The sequence below is a fragment of the Lates calcarifer genome, linkage group LG7_2 (assembly GCF_001640805.2).
Source record: "Lates calcarifer isolate ASB-BC8 linkage group LG7_2, TLL_Latcal_v3, whole genome shotgun sequence".
In the NCBI taxonomy this organism is placed as follows: domain Eukaryota; kingdom Metazoa; phylum Chordata; class Actinopteri; family Centropomidae; genus Lates; species Lates calcarifer.
In genome coordinates, this window is record NC_066854.1 from 7,736,860 (window position 1) to 7,757,290 (window position 20,431).

The 20,431-nt window shown below is 43.0% G+C and overlaps 1 protein-coding gene across 3 annotated transcripts in view; it reads right to left on the reverse strand.

Moving 5' to 3' along the window:
- Positions 1 to 4,093: 4,093 nt before the first annotated feature.
- The window catches only part of LOC108872990 (interleukin-1 receptor accessory protein-like 1), a 266,950-nt gene continuing 250,612 nt past the window's right edge, over positions 4,094 to 20,431 (reverse strand). For 2 of the 3 annotated variants that reach the window (XM_018660973.2, XM_018660974.2), the window contains 4 exons: positions 17,420 to 17,566; positions 10,533 to 10,703; positions 7,976 to 8,020; positions 4,094 to 5,376 (listed from right to left, as the gene is read on the reverse strand). In XM_018660973.2, coding sequence (XP_018516489.1) covers positions 4,649 to 5,376; positions 7,976 to 8,020; positions 10,533 to 10,703; positions 17,420 to 17,566 — 1,091 coding nt within the window. In that variant the 3' untranslated portion in view covers positions 4,094 to 4,648. The remainder of the gene's footprint in view (positions 5,377 to 7,975; positions 8,021 to 10,532; positions 10,704 to 17,419; positions 17,567 to 20,431) is intronic. The other variant, XM_051066061.1, reaches the window with a different exon arrangement.

Sequence of the window (20,431 nt, forward strand, 5' to 3'; positions counted from 1 at the left end):
CGCCATATGTCGGCCTCAGATGAAAACATCTGGCAGCTTTCGATCCTCACAGATGATTTGAATGTGTCTTCGTGTTACAGCCATGATGGCAGGAAAACAGGACGGCTATGGGGGGTATGGAGCGAGGTGTGGGTGATGTGGTGCAGCAGGATGTGACAGCTCAACTCTATACGTGGAAACAGCGAGTCTGACTCATCCGCTACAGCCACTCTCACCTGTGAGGAAAGATTTCGTTTTCTTGATGTTGCTGCTGCATCCTGGAGAGGTTCAGAGAAAAAGATTAGAGTCTTTTAAAAGCCTGGACGAGGCTACTTCCTGGCTTTTTCTGGAACTTTCAACTACTCTACACAGTTTGCTCTGTTGTCATGGAGATGTTGACAACTATACTTAAGATTATCTTCTAAAACAGAATCACGGTGTGTAAAATGTCTTTTTAACGTGTAAAAACACAGATTTCTACTAATTTCTCTGAATAATCAAAATAAGCACTTGACTAATGTAAACAGGATTAAGAGAGGAGATTTCAAATTATGCAACCACACAGACTTAACAGGCAGTAGTTGCATCCGACCTTCAGCTGGAGAACTCATCGCTGACATTTACAGGCTTCAGTGGCTGATTTGCATGAAGAGTAAACATCCGTTCACATCTAGAGACCACTTTAAAGCCTGTCTGTGCTTATACGAGCCACAGTGCTTAGGGATAGCCATATCAGCTACACCCGTGCTGTCTAATGTGGCCAGTACCTGCAGCTGACAACAACCAAAATGTGACCAACTTCTCATCATACAAGACGAGCATACTTAGGCTAATCATCGCAGCCTGGCGGTATTTCAAGATTCCTCCCCGTGTACCTGTGGTTGTTCTTTTTCTCTCCGATGTTGCTGCTTTGATCTCGACAAAGTAAGTAAATGGCTCCGCTATGGGCACGGTGCTCAGAGGGAGAGGAGGAAAAGAAAAAAGAGAAAAAAGGATTGTTTATCCGCCTGCAAGCACGCTGGAAGAAAAGGGGATCCTGTTTTCTTAGAGACATTAAATGTGACAGTTTTACTGAGCAAGCTCGCCTGTAGTTTTCAGTGGACTAATTCCCTCTGAAAAAGCCTTACGCATGAAGTAGACACATGCAACTGAGTCACTGCGTTTTCTGCTGGATTCTAGAAACAGCTCGACAGTTTAAAATGTTCTCACTGCTGCATATATTAAACATTGTTCTCAGGAAAAAAAAAAACCAACACTGTCAGAGTCTAAGTTTGAACTCTAAATATATTTAGAATTTGCATGATCATATAAAATGAGAGCTGCATCTTGTATACTAAACAACAAATCCATTTTGGGAGGTGATCCGTGCCAGCTGTTTGCGCGCCAAAAGTGCACTAAAGGTCAAACGACGACCGGGACGTGGAGATTTTTAAAGTGTTTCTTGATGCATTGACTCCCCCTGATTTAGTCTTATTCTAAAACGAACGAGGCCCGGCCTGATTCGGTCTCTGAGTGGAATAAGGAGACGTATTGATCGTTGTTTCAAGGTTTTACTGGAGAGGGGGGCGGGTGCAGAGTTATGGCGGCAGGGGCTGCGTCGGCTCCCCGCCAGGAGAAGGGATCCAGGCACTGTCAGCAATCTATGCCGCCCGCTCCATAAACAAAGCGAGCCAGGTGGCATTTTGTGCAAACAAACACAGCTCTCTCGCTCTCACCACACACACACACACACACACACACAGGACTGAAGAAAGCACATTACCGTAAATGTGGTTTTATTAATAATAACAGTATCTCTTTTAATGAACATTGCAGATACATAATAGAAAATAAATCAGAAACAGGAGAGACGTCGTCTCAAGAGTCGTGAAAGTGCCTGGAATAATTCTGTGCTATATATTGTCATTGTTATTCATCATCATCGTCGTCATCATCTTTACCATCAAAGCCACGTTGCCAGAAATGTTCGATTCATCATGAAACAAAAATGTGTCTCGCCCCACTTAGAAAATGCAAACGCTTGTATTCACACGGCTTCCAAGAGAAGGAGCGCTGACGCCCAACGTTAACCCTCAGGCCGGGCGTCAGTATTTCTACTCCGAGAAGCCCTGTGAATAATGACCACTGGTTTCATGAATATGGCTCGATTGTCTTCATCTTAAATCACGTTATTGTCTCGATTATATTTACACAATGCCGCGTCAAAGAGCACAACGCACTCCTCTGTTCAAAAATGCATGCTCTTGAACGTAATCCACGTCTTACTTTTCACGGGAGAGGGGGGTCGGGGGGTCTGATTGAGGTGGATGAGAACAGGCCTGGTTATCATCTATTGGCTGATTGATAGAACTTGAATGAAGAGGACTGTCAGCTTACAGCAAACGCGTTGAAACTTAAAAAAAATAAAAAAATCAAAAAACCCCAGGCCTGTTCTGAAATATTCAGTAAAAGCAAATTCAAAACGCAATAAGTGAAGATTGCAAGAAGCTAAAGGGGAGAAAAAAAAACACAATTTCTCATTATTGTTTTACGAGTTCATCCCTTTGCATATTTTATGGCACTGAATGAAAACATCTACGTCGTGAGATGTGTTAGGTATTTTAGTATGAGGTTAGTTTCTGCAAAAAACAAATGATATGGCACAGCTGCAGAGTTCACAGGTCTGAGTGGATTTCATGAGGCTAGCTCTTGTTTCGCATGATTTGATGAAATCGTACCGATCGCGTGGATGCGTGAGGATGGTTCACTGTAGCTTGCTTTGGTCTAACTTGCTTTAAGTAGCATTTCTATTGTATAGTTACATACACTCCAGGGTTTAATTTGCATTTTAAATACATTCCTGTCACTCTCAAGCATTAATTACATCTTATTTTGAAGGGTTTCATTCTAAAAGGCTATTGGTTTCTGAGGAGACTCCACCCCTTGATAATTATTGGTCAGTAGGACAACAATAAAAAATTTGATTACATCGTCTAAAAGGTTACTTTTTCTATTCGTAACTAAACGTTAAAATAACATATACAACTTTATCATTATCAGCGACTGTCGTTAGGTATTTACTTTATTTTGGAATGAAACTCTTCGTCGTTATGGTTTTGTATTCTTCCGTCCGTCCAACAGCAGTACGGCGGGGCTGACTCAAACGTGTTCCGAACCAGGATGCGAAAGCCCTGTTTTATTTATCCGAGAGCGAGGCTCGACAGACGAATGGTTTCCGTCGAGAAAGGGGGATGGCGACAAAATTAACAACAGAGGTGAAGGTTTAGCCCTGGACGGTCTTTGATTGGTCCGACAGAGGGAAACCAGGTACAGTGAGTGTGTCAGGTGACCCTGGACGCCATGGCTTTCCTCTCTTCCCATCTGTAGTGACATCGTCGACAAGTGTGGCTCCATCCCGGTTAAATCAACTGTGAATCGCTGCGATGACTGTAAAATCAATGAACATGAAAAGCTTGCTGAGCTGCCATCCGTTGCGAGGTGGAAATGTCAGAACTCCTCTTTTTAATGATGAAAACACAAACAAACTTTTTTTTTCCTCTTGCAATATAAGGGTAAGACATTTAGTGAACGACCTATCGATGTTTGTGAGCTATGCAGTTCCATATAACAAAACACTTCTTTTTATTAGGTTTCCTCAATTCCCTCTATCTGAGTCTTTATAGGTATAACTTCTCTAAGCAAATATCCCTCAGTTACAAAAATAGACTTTTCTTTTTTCATAAAATAATACACATAATTAACTTTCGGTGATATAATCATCTGTTAAGGTAAATAGCAAGGTTGTTTTTTTTCTTTTAAAGTAAATGTTATCGTGAGAGAAACAGAGAGATGTGAAGCCTAGCACCATGTTCTTCATGTCCCCCTTCGCTGATACGACGCTTCCAAAACTACTCCATTACAACTGATTCGGGAATCTCCTTCCGCCCCCTGCTCCCTGGACTCCGTATTTTGCATATTCTGGTTGAGTCCGGATTCTCAACCCTCGCTGCAGCCCGGCGGAACCGGAACTCCCAGAAAATCCCCCGAACGGACTGTCTTCTCGTCTCACGAAGGTCCCCTACCTCCCCCAAAGAACCTAAAAGCTTTATAAACTACACCAGCCAACAAATTAAGATAAAGGTAACAACGGTTTAACCAACACGTCTCACAGGCCATTGCTTCACTTTTGTACAAACTGAAACTAAAGAAATAAAAAAAAGAGTCCCAACTGATGATAAAACATAAAGAAGAAACAAGTCCCAAACACTGATGCTACAAAGAATTAGAAAAACGTATGTACAGGACCCTGTATTCCTTTACTCTCTGGGTAAATTATCATAGGTGTTGGCTTGTGTTACGTGAGTGTTTATACAGGCATACAAAAAAGTTCTCCTTGCTTCTTTTTTTGTTGTTGGGATTCAATAAAAGCTCTTATTAGACCAAAACAAACAAACAAACAAAAAAAAATCTGCCACCATCTCCATCACCAATTTGTCCAGTGTGTCTGACGCCCCCGTCCTCCCTCCCTCCCCTTGGTGTTGTTTCCTGGTGCAAATTCAACAGCAGCAAGTAACCAAGAAGTGCCATTCGGGTTCATCTGGCTCCGGTGCGTTCAGGGCCCCGAGTGCCAGAGTCCTTCTCGTGATGGACATCGTATAGATCCAGTCTACCCTGCCCGGCACCGTCTCTGTCACCAGATGACGCTGGATATACTGGTCTCTCTGGGCAGCAGCGGCAGCATGGCGTTGTTGCCGTGGGCCTCCTCCAGACTCTGCTGGCGCGGCGACTTGGACTGCGGCCGCTGTCCGTTGATGAGCGTCATGGGGATGTTGCAGTAGGTGTGCTGGTTGCCTAGCGTGGAGAGCGGTGGGAGCGTGCCGCCGGGCGGCAGGTCGTAGTCGTAGCTACGGTAATAGTGTTTCTGCCTCATCTGAGTGTGGCAAGAGTTGTGGAAGGTCGAGCGCAAGTCCGGGTGTGCCGTCGCCATGGCGGTGGAGGTGGCTGCTGCCATGGAGATGGCCGAGACGGTCTGGAGCTCGCCGAAGGGGCCCTGCTCGCTGACATCCAGCACCTGCTCGTGGGAGATGCTCAGGGGCTCCATGCGCTTGAAGGGCATCTCGTAGAGCAGCTGCTTCCAGAACTTGGAGTTGAGCTTGTTGCTGGACGGCCCGCGCCACTTGATGACCGTCAGCATCTTGATGGTGTGTTTGAGGGCCTCCACTTCCTGATAGTTCATGATGCCGCGCAGCTCGGCGCACTCGATCAGGATGACCTTGATCTCGCCGGTCACCAGCATGTTGCGCAGCCGCGTCTCCAGCTCAAAAATGCTCCACCCCCTCCGCACGACATAGCTGGGCGTCATGACGATGATGAGGCGCTTGCTCTGGTCCACACAGCGCGCAACGTCCTCGATGTAGGCTGGACACACACACATACAGAGACAGAGACGTCGATAACTTAAAAACCGGTAAAAACGATTGACATATTTTCTATTTGTGTGACTTCCACTTGCTTGTATAGCATATTTATTCAATTCAGCTGACTTAAATTGTAGACTACATAGAGCTAATGGCTGATGAAAATATGATGAAACGTATCACGCGGCCTATCTGAAGAACTCTCTTGGCCTCATAGCAACTGCTTTCCCAAACTACTCCCTTTAAGACAGCCCAATCCAATTAACTTCAGACAAAAAAAGTGTGATTTCTGAAAAAAGGCTGAAGTCGTTTAAAGGAAACATCTGATGAATTCCAACATCTGCAGTAACGCTAATTTATTCAGAGACACGGCGTGAGGACATTGATACATCAAATGAAGATAAAATAGATCTGATTATATATTCTAACTCAAATACATCTACAGCCTCTGCAGCGTTTGATAATACGATGTACTTGTAAAGAATTACAGACAAAAACAAGGGGAGGGGGACCACTTGGTTTTACTGTAAGATGACGGTAAACATAAAACACTCAAAGCCAAGCAAGATTCCTGCGTCAGCTTAAATTTGCATCTAACACCTGAAGCTAAAACAAGTGTGAGTTTACAGTAAATACAGTATTGTGTTCACGTCCCTAATGAGTAGCCCAGCTGCTTGGGTAATAATGAATGTGATTAAGTGTTTCCCCGGGCCTGTCCTGGGTGTCAGAAGGAGGAGGGAAGTGTGTGTGTCTGAGCCTGTGTGTGTGTGGAGCTAATGCCTGCCTTCTTCTACGAAGACAGAGCAGCTCCTAGACAGCAGGTAGACGGGATTAACTAAACTTCGCTTCCCAACCAAAGCGTATGACTGTCTTGTGTTTGTGTGTGGAGAGAAAGAGAGTGAGAGTGTGTGTGTGGGGATAATATCTTAGTGTCTCTGCTGATATTTAAACAAACAAATGCCACATCTCATCTTGGTCCTCCTCTCCATGTCTCTGAGAATGAACTCCTCCTTTCATGTCATGTCTCCGCCTGAGGCTTCACGATGAGAGAGGTCTGATTAGAGTAAACTTAGATTTGAAGTCACCCTTCACTTTAACATGACAAGTCAATCTCTCTGCTGTTTGGTAATTGGTCCTTGTGCGGTAATTCGCCGTAATACGTCCCTGGAGCTGAAACTCCCCTGTTTACGTTCAACCAATCAGGCAAAAACACCTTTTTCTTTTATCTTATCATGAATAAAACAACCGGGAACGGATAAATGGATACTATATAATTAGCTAATGAGTCGTAGTTTCATTTTATGTTTTGAATTGATTAAACTGAAAGTAAATCTACCCTCTTGGGGTGCTGTCTGGTAACACTTTATAGCTTTATAGATTAAATTCCTCCTTTCAGAGACCTCACAAGCTTTACAATCAAAGCCTTGCAAGTGTAATAATTGATTTCCGTCTACATAAAAACAAAATCAATGCTAAATTACATGGGGCAGAAAATCACTGTTTCCCCTCTCGCTCCAGTTTTGTCTGAATTTTTTTTTTATGAAAAAGTCCAAACATTTCAACACCAGAAAAAAAGTGATAGGGGTCTGAATAGCAGGAAGTACAGAAGTAGCAAGGTATAAGCATTTGAAATGCTCCCTATGCTAAGCAGCTGGAGTGGCAGTTTATGTCAGTTAATGAAAAGTCTTTTGGCCGTGTTTCCTCCATATTTTATCTTGTGACTTTGTGACTCACTGACTTGCAATATCGCTCTCAAATTCCATGCGACAGGGATCTGCCCAAATAAAGTTGCCGGCACCGTCGGTGACCACAGTTTGTTCTGATAAAGCAACAGCTACACTTCAGGGCAGATTAGAAGCTGTGACATTTCAGTTACACCTCCACTGGGCCACAATATCACAGACTAAAAGATCACCATGAAATTTGCATTGTCTCTCCCTTCAAGTCACAACTCATGCCTCTCTCGTTCTGATTATGTCTTGATATGATTTTGATGGGTTGTGTTTGTAAATTATATCCCTTGGTAGGATGAAATTCTGTTTCTGTTTCAAATGGCTCCTACATTTCATCTGTGTTGACTGTAACAGAATACACAAGAGAAAATCATGCTAGGTCTACAGTTGCCAAAATACTTGATGCCTGTTTGGTGGGACTACATGTACAGTAGCTATAAATTACATCAGGTTTAGACATTACAAAACATTTTTCATATATTTAAGTTGGACTTATCTTAATGCTGTTAACCCCACTCATCTATTTTCCTAAGCACATCAAAAATATATTACTATTCTTTAAGAAAGGTAAATGCAGGTGAAAAAAATGAGGAAATTAAGGAAAAACTTTTTAATAAGTCATAAAAAAAATGTATATAAATAATTTATAAATGCATCATAGACCAGTAAATATTGCTTGGTAACAAAATAAAAACACCAAGTAGTTATGGCTAATTACTGATATATGAAGCACATGAATGTAATGCCATTAACAACAACCTGCTATGACTTATTATGAAGTGTTTCCAAAATGACTTTCTATGGAATTAAAAAAGTCTGTGTCAGTGTGTGTCGACACGAGCGTTAAAAATCTGGGGAAAAAAGTACCTCTAAGTAGTCTTGTGTCATCCTGGAAATGATCATTGGTGAAACCTAAACATAGATATTTACATTCAAAGTATGATCAAAAAGATTTGCAGGAAAGCATTTAAAAAAAAAACAGTTCTGTCAATGTGGGGACATGGCTCTGGCATAAACTGTGTTTCTCCACTGATGTTCCACTGGCGATTGTGAAACTGTAATCGCGCTGACCAGTTTATTCCAGTTTAATATGGGACGTGTAGCATAAAAAAGACAAGGAAAGGGCTTTTATTTTGGCGGAGGGACTTCAGCCAAGTCGTGCCAGTCGAGCCTGTTAAAACACACTGAACGTACACTAGACGTATAAGAAATCTGTCATTGTGGTGAGATGCTTAACATGTTGGAAATAATCCAGCATGCTGTGGAATAACACGTTACTTATCAGCAGCTCAGAAGGAGGATTGTTGACACGTGCTGAAACCCCAAATGGCCAAAGTGTGTTTATCTATAGCTGTGGATTATGCTTTAGTATTATATCGACTGTTGAGATGCTAATAGGTTCCCAAAGGGAACTAAATGTTTATACATGGAAACAATCAGCCAGTGAGCTGTGCCACCGGGTTGGAATAGCGACAGACGCGCTTTAGATTCCTCTCAATCCTTGCATTTTTATGCCATTTTTCCCATATTACAACAGTCCCCCTGCATCGAGCACATAATCACAGCAAGGGATTCGGTTTATAACCTTGGCGCAATGCCACTGAAGAGGAACATAATTAGTGATGGCGGTATGTGCGGGAAGACAGGCAGATGCAAGTATTCAGATGGAGGCTAATAACATAATGATATTATCAAACTCATCTGTGTGATGAGTCAATCAAAGATAAGCACAGGGCATGGTGAGAGGCTCCATTAGAAATATACTGTAGCAAAACATGCATTAATATCCATGCATAAAGAGCTTTTTGATTGTACAGCTGACATCATTACACAGCAGCATGCAGAGGTGCAGTCTGTATGGAGCTGGATCAGGAACACAGAGTGTAATAACAGGGTTGGCTCTTTCCGCTAATTATTCTGCATATGTATTATGGGCTATTATGCCTCCCACAGGCTTTACATAGTGTGATAATGCACTTCAAATACTTACATAAAGAGCACATAAAGAACTGACTACTAAGTCCAGACCTTTTCCCAGACCTCTAGTGAGTTTTTGTCAAGGCACAATGTAGGAAGCTTTTTTATAGTTCACTTCCACAGCTGGAACAGGGGCTGACCTCAGTGATTGCTTAACGTTTTGTAAATCAGAGAGCAAGTTTAAACTGAGGTGGTGAACTCCTGTAGTGGGAGAGGTATTCAGAGAGTTCTGCACTGAAAACTTCTCAGTAAGAGTACAGTGGGTAGACAATTATGCATAATTGACTGAAATGACAGAAGTAAAACTACATATCCAAGAATTATGTTATTATATGCAGCACATTTCTTAGTTTGATTAAACTGCTATTATATCATCTCATCCTCAAAACTACACGTTACGTGATAAATAATCCAGCTCTGCAGAATAAATTCATCTTCTTTCTTAAGTATCAGATTCATAAAATACTGTTAATCAATTCCTCTTTAACTCTGTTCTATTGTTTATACTGTAGAAATATCTGTGTTTAAGTTGGTTTGGTCACATTTCAATCTGTACTACTGCCAAGAGGTGGAGGTTTCAACCATTAATCCATTACTTTAAACTATCTTTTTCAACAATGTACCCCCTCCTTTTTGCTATTTTAACTGTTTGGTTTTAGCTAATCCTTTCATCTGTTTTTCCCCACACTACTATCTATTTTAACCATTAACCCATCACTCTCCTCTATGCTTTTTCAACTTCTCTCGCTCTCTATCTACTTTTCATGCATTCTCAGTCTCAGTGCCATGCTGTTCAGGTGTTACAGCTGACACAATATGTGAATATATTTTTGAAATCAAATAGTTATTTCATTTGTTTTTTATTAGTCAAGCTCCTCCACAATCTATCCTCGTATCCCCTTATCCCCTTGCAACAGCAGAAAGTACCAGCAAAGCGTGTATCTGCACACCGCAGCTTTATCTGAGGAGGACCTTTGGTGGTTCATTCGTTGTCGAGTTCGTGCAGAATTAAAGAACACCTGGGAACGAGATAGCAGTGTGCAGGTACTTTTTTTGCTCTGTTTGTGCAGCTTGTTGTTGCCCAGCAACTACAAAAAATGCAGGGCTGGGCTGTTATCAGCAGCTGAATCCAAATTAACCACCGAAAAGAAAAGAATATTACAAAACGTTGATGATGGTTTGGATTTTCTCTGTTCTTTTCCTATTTTCTTTTTAAAAATGAAACCTAAAAGCACCTAAATGTCTCCTTTCAGCTTACTGATCCACTACAGCTCAGCCAGACGTTAGAAAATGCTCATTAAAACAGGTCTAGTTACGCCACAGCACAGATGCATAACAGAAAACGACAAACAAGCCACATCACCACTGCGACTGACAACACGAGCAAAACACCAAGTGACAAAACATTCGACACAACTTTGACATCGCCGTGAGAGAGAGAGCTTACTTCCTGTGGGGATCAAGTCCCTGTCTGGAATGAAGAGTTTATACCCATAATGCTTCTCCAGCACGTCGGGGAGGATCTCCAGGGCAAAGCGCTCCTCCTCTCGGGTCTCCTGGCTCCACTGGTCCGGGTCCACTTTGGTGTAGGACAGGTAAGCGTCGTAGTCCTTGTTATCTGCAGGTAGAAGAAGAAGGGAGGGTGGGGGTGGGGGGAACAGCTCCTGTTATCCAACACTGTGACTTTTGTTAGCAGAGTCTTTATTGTCTTAAGATCCTTCAAACAGACCCTTTCATTTAGTTTTATAATCCCTGCTATCATGAAGGTGAATAGAGAGGAAATAAAACCCTGGTTTCAGCAAACTGAATAAAAGCAACTCCGCTCCCTTGAATACTTACATCACTTCATGTATGGGCGTTAAAAGCTCCCCAAACCACTTTGCTTCAATTAACAGCGTGTATGTTTTATGATTTGAACATAATATTTCCTGCTTTGGTCAGCAAAGTTATGCACTGCCATACCCCAGATACTCACAATCTATTTTCATACTGGTGCACAGAGAGCTATTCATTCACTGGGAGACTTCATTGAGACGGGACGCCTCCATTACACTGACCTCTGGGCACCTCTGCCCATTTGAGTGCTTTTCATTACTGCTCCGTCCCCCCTGACGAATAATGTTACCTCGATAGCTACTTTGCCCACTGCAGGCAAAACAAATTAGACTCCAGCCTGAGCTAAATGCCCAACACTGCCTGCTAGGGCCAGTGCGCGGTGTGGCTCCGTCGCCCACATGAAAGCTCTGATTGATGACAGGTTTTGAGAGGACTGAGCGGAGAGACGGAAAGTGAGGAAAGAGGGAGGACTTTAATGTTTCTTCTCAGGCTGGAGCGCTTCAGTCCGATGAGGCAGGAGGATGGGAATGGAGGACATGGAAGTGAGATATCCCAGAGCCTCTTACTACTACAGGAAGGAGATAACAGCTTTGGGCTCCTACAGTAACAACTTAACTGCAATGCTGTGCCTATGTCTACAACTTTGTGGTAACAGATAGGGGAGGTCGTTTTCTGCTTTTGTGTGACACCGGCCCTGTGCACATAGCCAGGTTTAAAACAAAATGGTTTCCCCAGTTTGGCGTGGAAGAACCTGACTGGCCTGCAGAGAGCCCTGACCTTTTACTCCATGGGAATAAACTGGAACGCCAGCTGGGAGCCAGGTCTTATCACCCAATATCTGTGGCCTGACCTCACTACTGCTCCTGTGACTACGGCAAATCCATGTAGTCACGGAGCAAGAACCCTGAGGAATCTTGAGGAGAGCCGTCCCAGAGGAGCAGAGAATGTTATAGCGGCAAATCAATGCTCATAGTTTTGGAGTGAAATGAAAACATAGACATGTTTACAGATAAATCAGATACAGTGCATGTCATATTTTGCAGTCATATTCACCAGAATTGAAAATGTCAGATTCTATGTGTTTCTTTATTCACTGAAGCCCTCATATCTGTGTCACAATAGGAGGGAAAAATCTAAACTGGGACACTTTGAGCTGCAGTGTGAACGCAGCCTTTGAGGTAAACTCATTAGAGACGCGAGCAAGGTTTGGATCTGCGAGTTCCTGTCTTCATTACGCTGCTTCACGGTGGCACGGACAACGAGGCTGACATTTAACCTGTCCAGACGCTAGAGAGGACCAGAGAAAGTGGGGTAGAGAGAAGCAGACGGATTGAAGAGGAGGGGATTCGACTCTCAGTAGAGCGCCCCCGTGTTTGTAGCAATATCCTCTCCATTTTACACTCGTGCTTCTCTCTGGGCTATGAGACTGTCAACAAGATTCACTCACTTCCCAATGGGTAATCTTGAATTTTGGCAAGTGCTCACCACTCTTACATGACACCATGTAATTAATCTAATTCATCTTTATAACATGCAATTCATTTTACAACATCGGGGACATGAAAAAATAATTGAAATGTAACCACATAATCACTTAGTGTAACTAACTCCGAGGCTTATATTCTACTTTACGGTGACATAAATCTCCTTCTCTGTTTTTCTCTGGTAGCTTTTAAACAAAAGCTGTGTAGGCAGATCAAGGGCTATTTTCGTGGAGCTGATTCACTCGTCTGTAGTGAGAAAGAGAGAGAGGAGAGGGTGAGGGTGAATCTCGAGGGCGGAACGACCTTCTTCTTGAATCTTAAGGAAGGACTGATGAGGTGTATCTGAGGGCGCAGCACACCTCCGAAACCACATCCGACACCTCGCACTCCTCTGTCCCACGTGCCGGCCGCGAAGGGAATCAGGTGGAGGGGAGGGGGTTAATGTATGCACATGTGCGTGGAGAGCCCACAGTTAGATTGTGAACTCGTGAACTTAAGGTGGAGAGCGCCGAGAGAGATGGAGGAGTAATCTCTGGGATATCTCTGGGCTCCATTATGTTTAATGGAGAGTAGATTGCAACGTAACACACATACTTAAGTGGGAGGCTACAAAAGCACATGGGGTGGACTGCTAATGAGAAGCTGAGCGCTATTTTTTATTAAAAAAAAAAAACCCATACCATTTTGTTTTCCATAATTCAATTTACCCTGAAGAATATGGGTTTGCATCTGACAGAGGAAAGTAGACTGTCTTTGAGATGCAGTAATTGAATTTTGTTTAAAAAATGTAGTTTGGTCCTTAGTGATTTGCTTGCATACAGTATGATTTTCTGGGCTGTGTGTTCACCATGCTTACACATTTTCTCACACGCACTCAGTTGCTTCTGTGTTAGGTAAACATAGTTAAAACAAATGGAGTCTTGTCTACTCTTATTGATATAAATGGAATACATTAAATATTAGAAACACCTCTCAGAATAACAATATGATTCAACAGTGCTACAAACTACAGCTGCCAAAGTGACCACGAACACCTCTCCAAAGAAGTTTTAACAAAAACTGAACATCAGACTCATCAAGGAAGGATTAGTTGTTGTGTTGTTGCAGTAGACTACTATCTTTAGCTAGCGGTGCTAGAGAAGCACATGAAACCAGACTACAGACTTAGTGTAAGAACTGTTGCATTAGAAGAAAATAAATCACTAAAGTAATAATGAGTACCTTTAAGTTACCACTGAGTGCCACTGATACTAAATGAAGGCCCTGGAGGAATAAAGAAAAGTCTAAGAGCCCAAGATGACGTCGTCACATGTCTTGTTTTGTCCAATCAACATTTCAAAACCTCAAAATATAATGATAATAAACAGAGAAAAGCAGCAAACACTCACATGAGAGAACTGTATATAGTGTATGTATTGTTATATCACATAATTATGTGTCTATATATTCCTCTGTAATGATTAATGTCTCATTCACACAGAAAGAACATAGTGTAAACTCTCCATTTGTCTTTTGTCTCTGATCACATCTGACAATACCCCTTGGCTTTTGGTTTACAAATGAGCCTCTTCCTGATGTTTACCTCTGCATGTAAAACGTGCAAATGAAACTGGATGCATTACAGTGGCCAAACTACACCTAACACAGACGGAGCCTCATAATTCCGCGATGCGCTGACAACGCTGACATTCGTATTTATGGCGGAGCGCTGATGAGTTCCCACCTCCTTGACAAGCTCTCTCGGCTGTTGTCATCACGAAGCCTATTATTGATTCCACTGACACCCACACAATGTGACAACTGAGTGGTCTTTAACTAAATTGCGCCGCTGACAAATAGCTGACAGTCCGTCCTATTGTTACGTAAAGCTTACAATTTTACATCTGGCAGAAGAGGGAGGCAGGCTTTCCATTAGTTCTTCGAGTGGCCACAAAGAAACATGAGCACTTTCTTGGCAGTGTGTGCAGAGTTATACAAAAGTTATATAAAAAAAAAAACATCTCTGTGCATCCGACACACTGGCTTAAGGGCTTTATTGATGAAAAATGTGTGTGTGCAACTATAACTTACATGCAGCTACTTCTCCCTGTCAGTGCAGTGGTTACCATAGAGATGGGATTTCGGTTAACCACCTCCTGCCATTGCTTAGCGACCGTTTTGTCTCCTCTCAACTGGCAACCGTTTCCAGTTTATTTAATGCCTCATCCTTTGCTGTTCACATGTCATACTTGCTTGTCTTTGGAACTCAAGAGATGACTCGCGGTGCAGGTGCGAGTTTCGCAAGCGTGTGCGCCAGAGGTGGCAGTGAAGTGATTTAATCGACCGTGGCGTGGAGGAAAGTATCAGGGGTCTCCTGAGAGCTCTGGAGGCAGCGTGCTGTGTCTTATTGAACCTGATCCCCTTATACTGGAGAACAAATTGAAAATCTGTTTCTCTCTCCAAGCACTCGCTCGGGTGGCACAATTAAAGGAGACAATTGCTGTTTGGCATTAAGTTCAAGGCCCGACATTTTTTTTCCGTCCCCTTTTTCAACACAACCGCCTCTGGGCCATCCATTACGGCGGAGCCCCCGCTTTCCTGGGGACCGGAAGTTCAACACAGCCGGCAGGTAATGACTTTCATTGAAATGTCTGATGTAGCAGCCATCACGGTTAGGCAGTGTATGAGGAGAGGAGCGCGGTACAGAATACTTCTTACCTTTTAACACTCATAACTCTCCCGCTGTCTCTTTTTCCACTAGGTACAGTCCCTCAGCCTCTCTGAACTAATCTCATTCCCCCTGAATTCATTGCGGCGCTCGTACTTCAGAGACTCATTACAGGGGAATCAAATTAAAACTTGCTCCTTGTCTTAGTTTGATGCATTTTCAAGCCAAGACTCAGCCACCAGGTCCAATCAGAGGATCTTTTTTTCTTCTGCTATTGCTAAAGGGGCCTCAGAGTCAATGTTTTTGTCTGGTGCAGGGACTGTGTTTTGATTTCCTTTATAGAGCCATTTCAGAATATATCACCTGTCACTTTTGCACTTTGTCATGTGCAGTCTGCATGCAGACGCATAGGAAAGCATCATGTGCAGAGTCACAGCCTTGCTGTGTCTTTGACTAGCAATGATTACAGTAATTCTGTTCATTGTCAGCTATTTGTGATTTTTCCAGAAATCATTTTACAGTGGAGCGTTGGATCACTTTTGTCCGTCAAAGAAACACTACACTTCCTGGAACCTTTTTCAATAACTCAAGATAATGTGCTGCAAGTAACAGCATTTAGAGATAAACAGGAGAACAACACGGGTGCAACAGCTTTAAAATGTAGCAAGATGCTCGCACAATTATAAACTGGTAGGTGGTTTGGGTGCAACAAGCAGAGCCAAGGGAAGTTCATTTCACTGTGTAGTTGACCTTCTACCTACTTACTTAGATTACTGTGGCACAGCCTGAATCCAACACTACAGCAGTGTAACAAAAAAAGGTGGGGAAGGGATTAACAGAGCTAGATGTCTCAAAGACAGGTCACTCCATATATAAGGTTAGCAAAGGACTGGTATGAACAGCATTATGGACAGTAACTGTATTGATATTAGTCTTAAAATTTGTCAAAAATGTGTGGAATTGTTGGGATGGACTCATCACCAGCCACAGGAAATAAATACTCAGATGTAAACTAAAACCCAAACACCATTACTTTTGATCTTTTGTTCTGTTGTACTTGTTTTATTGTACACAGGACTCCCTGGAAAGCAGGATTGATACTGAGTTGGTGAAGTGAATCAAATTAAATTAACACAGGCTCTTGTGTTTTTGTTAAGGCAGTGCTATTTCTGGTCTCAATGCATGCCTATTGACCATTGCCTACGTTGCATCTGGTCTTCTGAGGCTATTGTCATGGGAAAAATGTCTCTTTGTCTTAACTATAATGGATTTCCCCAGTATGACTGAGGCCATTTCTGCCTGATTCAGAATAATTGGCATAAAAATCCAGCCCTTTGCTGCAATTAAACTCCATTATATGCTGCGCAAAATAAATAAGTTAATCAACGTTCTGTAAACACCTCAGGAAAAAGGACTCTCAAGTAACATATTGCTACAAACATGCATTACATTATGGTGAATGAAGTCTAGGAAGCAAAGTCTGAGAAGATATGAAGCTATTAACAACGTGGCGGTGACAGGATGTTCATATGCAGCATATTGGTAGTTGACAAAAGCTGCTTACTAGAAAATATTCACATTGTTTTGTCTGCCTGTGTTTGGCTGCAATCCAACAGAATAACAATGATAAAAATACACAACAACCAAACGTACCCGGAAATACAAAGCATGCCAGGCACCGCAGAATTCAAGTGATCAAGGCCGCGTTTTTATTTTCACAACTTTGCCTGTTTGAGGCTCCGAAACACAGCGAGAGGGAGCCGTTTGAAAATCCAAACTTCATTACCCAGAAGTCATGCATCGTGATGTCAGGGAACGGCACCCAGCGTGAACATTTTTTACAAGGCCGGCTTGTGATTAGTTTTTACGAGGATGCAAATGTGACAAGAAAGGAAACGACATCAAAGATTGGTGACTTGTTTGCTGCTGTTTAGGAGACAGTTCACAGAGTATTTTGCATATAATTTTTGATTTAGCTCTTCCAGTGCGTTGAGAAGACTCCCTGAAATTGACAGCAGAATTTATGAGTTAGAAACTATGGGAGGCTCTCCTCTGTTGCAGCCACTATGTCATTTAGACCGATAAAACAGATGTATATTTACATAAAAATAGTACCACGTGCAGCTTTAAGATATGAAAAATAGCCCAGGTGTTTTCTGTGTAAAAATAAATGCGTGCAGAGCAGCACTGATACTGCTCTGGTTTGGGATTTGATCCCTACAGAGGAAAGAAAGGATGCTTTCACAGCAGTGGAAGGTGCTTTAAAAATCCTCCACCAAACAGCAAACATTGCGGTATCGCAGATTACGGGAGATTACTATATAGTGGTGTAAAGTAAATTGTGTCTGGCTCCTTATCTCATCTTACCTCCATCTATATCCTCACTGCCAAAGTGGTTCCTGTAGAAGAGCATGAGCTCGATCCTGTAGCACTTGTACAGCGTCACCAGACAGATCAGCAGCATCAGGATGGCGCCCAGACCCCCGGCCAGCTCCACCGTGTACATCAGCTCTGCTAATGTGCCGAAGAGAGAAATCGTTTGTTTAAGTGAAACCAAGAAAACAAGCACAAGCAAGTACCAGATAACCTGCAAAGTATAAAAAGGGGCATGTGTAGACTTTAATTGGTCAAATTCTTCTTGTGATTGCCCCTTATTTCTCTTGAAGAATCATCATCACAACACTGTGGTGGACTGGCTGTCTCCAGACATCAATTATCCATATACTGCAGAATGTCACATTTTTATTATTTATGATCTATTTCTACTTTTTCTTACCTGGAAATGTCAGAAAAAGTTAAGTAAACACGTCAATTTGCTCTCAATCACTACATTTACTGTCAGTTTAATCTGCTTGAGTAACAACATGACCCTTTTTGTCATCACATTTATCATTTCAATGTTTTTTCCCTCTATTCTACAAAAACCAAAGTGGCACAGTTCTATGTCAAAACCTTTTCTTTTATTATTCTGCTCATATGCATTATAACACCAAAATCCAACTACAGAGCATCAGTACCTGTGAAATAATGCATGAATCAGTCATGATGGATAAGTTGCACCAGTTACTGTTACAAGATTCGATGTCGTGAAATGACTTTTTGCCGCACCTCCACATTTGCTTGAAAATGGCTTTTAATCATCTCCTGCGGCTATATTCATCCACCCGCTGTTTGTATCAGTTTTTCTTGCTTTTCCTCTCCATCTTTCCTCATTGCTAATATTGTCAGCGTGGCTGGATTGTATCCAGGTGACACATAACTCCAATTGTAATGAAAGTACAACCGCTTCTATACCTGTCACTTAACGCCCCCCCTGGCTTGATTAGATAATAAAAAACTCACACTGAAGCAGCCCGGGCCGCGACAATAGCATGTGACAGATCAAACCACTGCGCTTATGAAGATCGGTTACACGCGTGCGCTGCTGCAGAGAGGCGCCAGGCGAAGTGAAGCTCCCGGCGGTTAGCTGAACTGCCTGTTTGTGGACGGATCGAAGTGGTCCGCTCACCCGGCCATCCGTCATCACTGTAGCCTGACGTGAACTCATGAAAAGCATCAGTGGAGGCTAAACTCACCGAACTACTGGACTTCACTGTTGATATTTCAGGTTTCCAACTGATTCTATAAAACTGTTACTTGTACTGTTTTTTAGAAAGACAAAATATTCTGTAGAGGCCTGACTACTAGAGTCATTCAGGAGGAGGAGAGGTGATATTTCACTCCACAGGACAATGGACTCAACCATTAGACTCCATGGTCTACTACCTTGCCTTGAAAATCAAGTCGTTTGCTTTATCTTTTCATGATCTTGTCTCTTTTTCAAGGTTTCTTTCTTTCTTGTTTTCTATCGGATGTCATTCCATCTTTTGCAGCTCAACATTTCCTCTTGGCTACGCCTCACAAAATCTGGGTGGTCAGCCTTCATTGGCTGACTAATGGACAACAGTAAAAGGCTGGACTTGCCGCAATGCCGCACGCACGCACGTAAACACGGAAAGGAGAGGACTCGCGTGCGTCGCCATCCATCACCCGACGCCCATTTAACCTCGTTGGAGTGCGCACTGCCCATCCCACTGCAGCGGCCATCAGGCTGACAGCTCCCATGATGAAGGATGATGTTCTGGAGAGCTAACGAGCCTCGTGCCCGTCCGGGGCGACGACCTTCAGCCAAACTCTCTGACGGACAGACGCGCACGTACACAAACAAAACGCGCAAACAAACCCGACAGCGTGAGCACCGGTTTTCTTATGGAGCCTCTGACTTCCTCCTCTTGTCTAAGCCTCTCTCCCCTCAGCCTGGGAATCGTCCTGAATTAGTTTACTTTTCTAAAAGATGTGCCGTGGCTAACAAGCACTGCAAGAAGTGGCTTCCAAGCAACTCCACTTCTCCCCTCACTTCCTCCTCACTGTCCTCTCCACCTCCGCTCTGCCCTCTTGCCTCAGATATCTGCTTCTCTCCTCACATATCTGGACAGAGTAACGAGCCAGCTGCTCCTCAAGCAGCAGAGATTACAGTGGAGGAGGCCAAGTCTTCTCTGCCTGGCATCCATATTGTAGCAGCGCTGCAGTGGGACAGATTAAGACAAATTAGCTCCTGACGACTAGAAGGCTGGATTTGATGGAGCCAAATGGCATCGGGCAATTTATCACCCCTTTCTCTCCCTCTATTTCTGCATCTCTGTCTAGGGAGGGAGATAAAGAGGAAGAAAAAAAGGCAGAGTAGGGGTTGGATGGTAAAAAACGGGGGGGGGGGCGCAGTGAGAATTGTGAAAGCTGAGCTGCTCCTTATTTTCCCAATCAAGAATCTACATGTAACTTATCATTATACAGCACAGGCAGCTGTTTACTAGTTGCTGCTGTTGTGGGAGAAACATATTATCTGAGGATATGTTGCCATGGCAAAAAAAAAGTTGGTCACGGGGACTTGGAGAATCTCAACTTCTCGACTACAAGAAGTTGTACAAGAAGTGTAAATAAGGACACATCTTCTGATTGATGCTGCATGGTTCAAAGTGTTTGAATGTGTGTGTCTGTGTGCATGGGACAGAGGGAGAGGCGAGCGGGGAGAGAGTAAAGACGTTCTCACGCTGATTCAGGGTACTGTTTTCACAGCTTCAAGAGACGAGCGAGGAAAACTTTGACGCATTTTCGAAAAAGCGGCATAAACACTGACTGGCCTCGGCACTGTGCCGCACTGCAACGCACCGCGGATGCAGCAAATAAAAAAACATGGAAACGGGTCAATTTCTCGTAGACCCGCAATCCTGCGAGGACCAGGCTAATCTTCTCCGGTTTATTCTGAGATTCGACTGTGCAGCATAAACCCCTTTAATATAGCAAATGGAGGGGAACTGGGCTGCCATCAAAGCTGGATCCAAA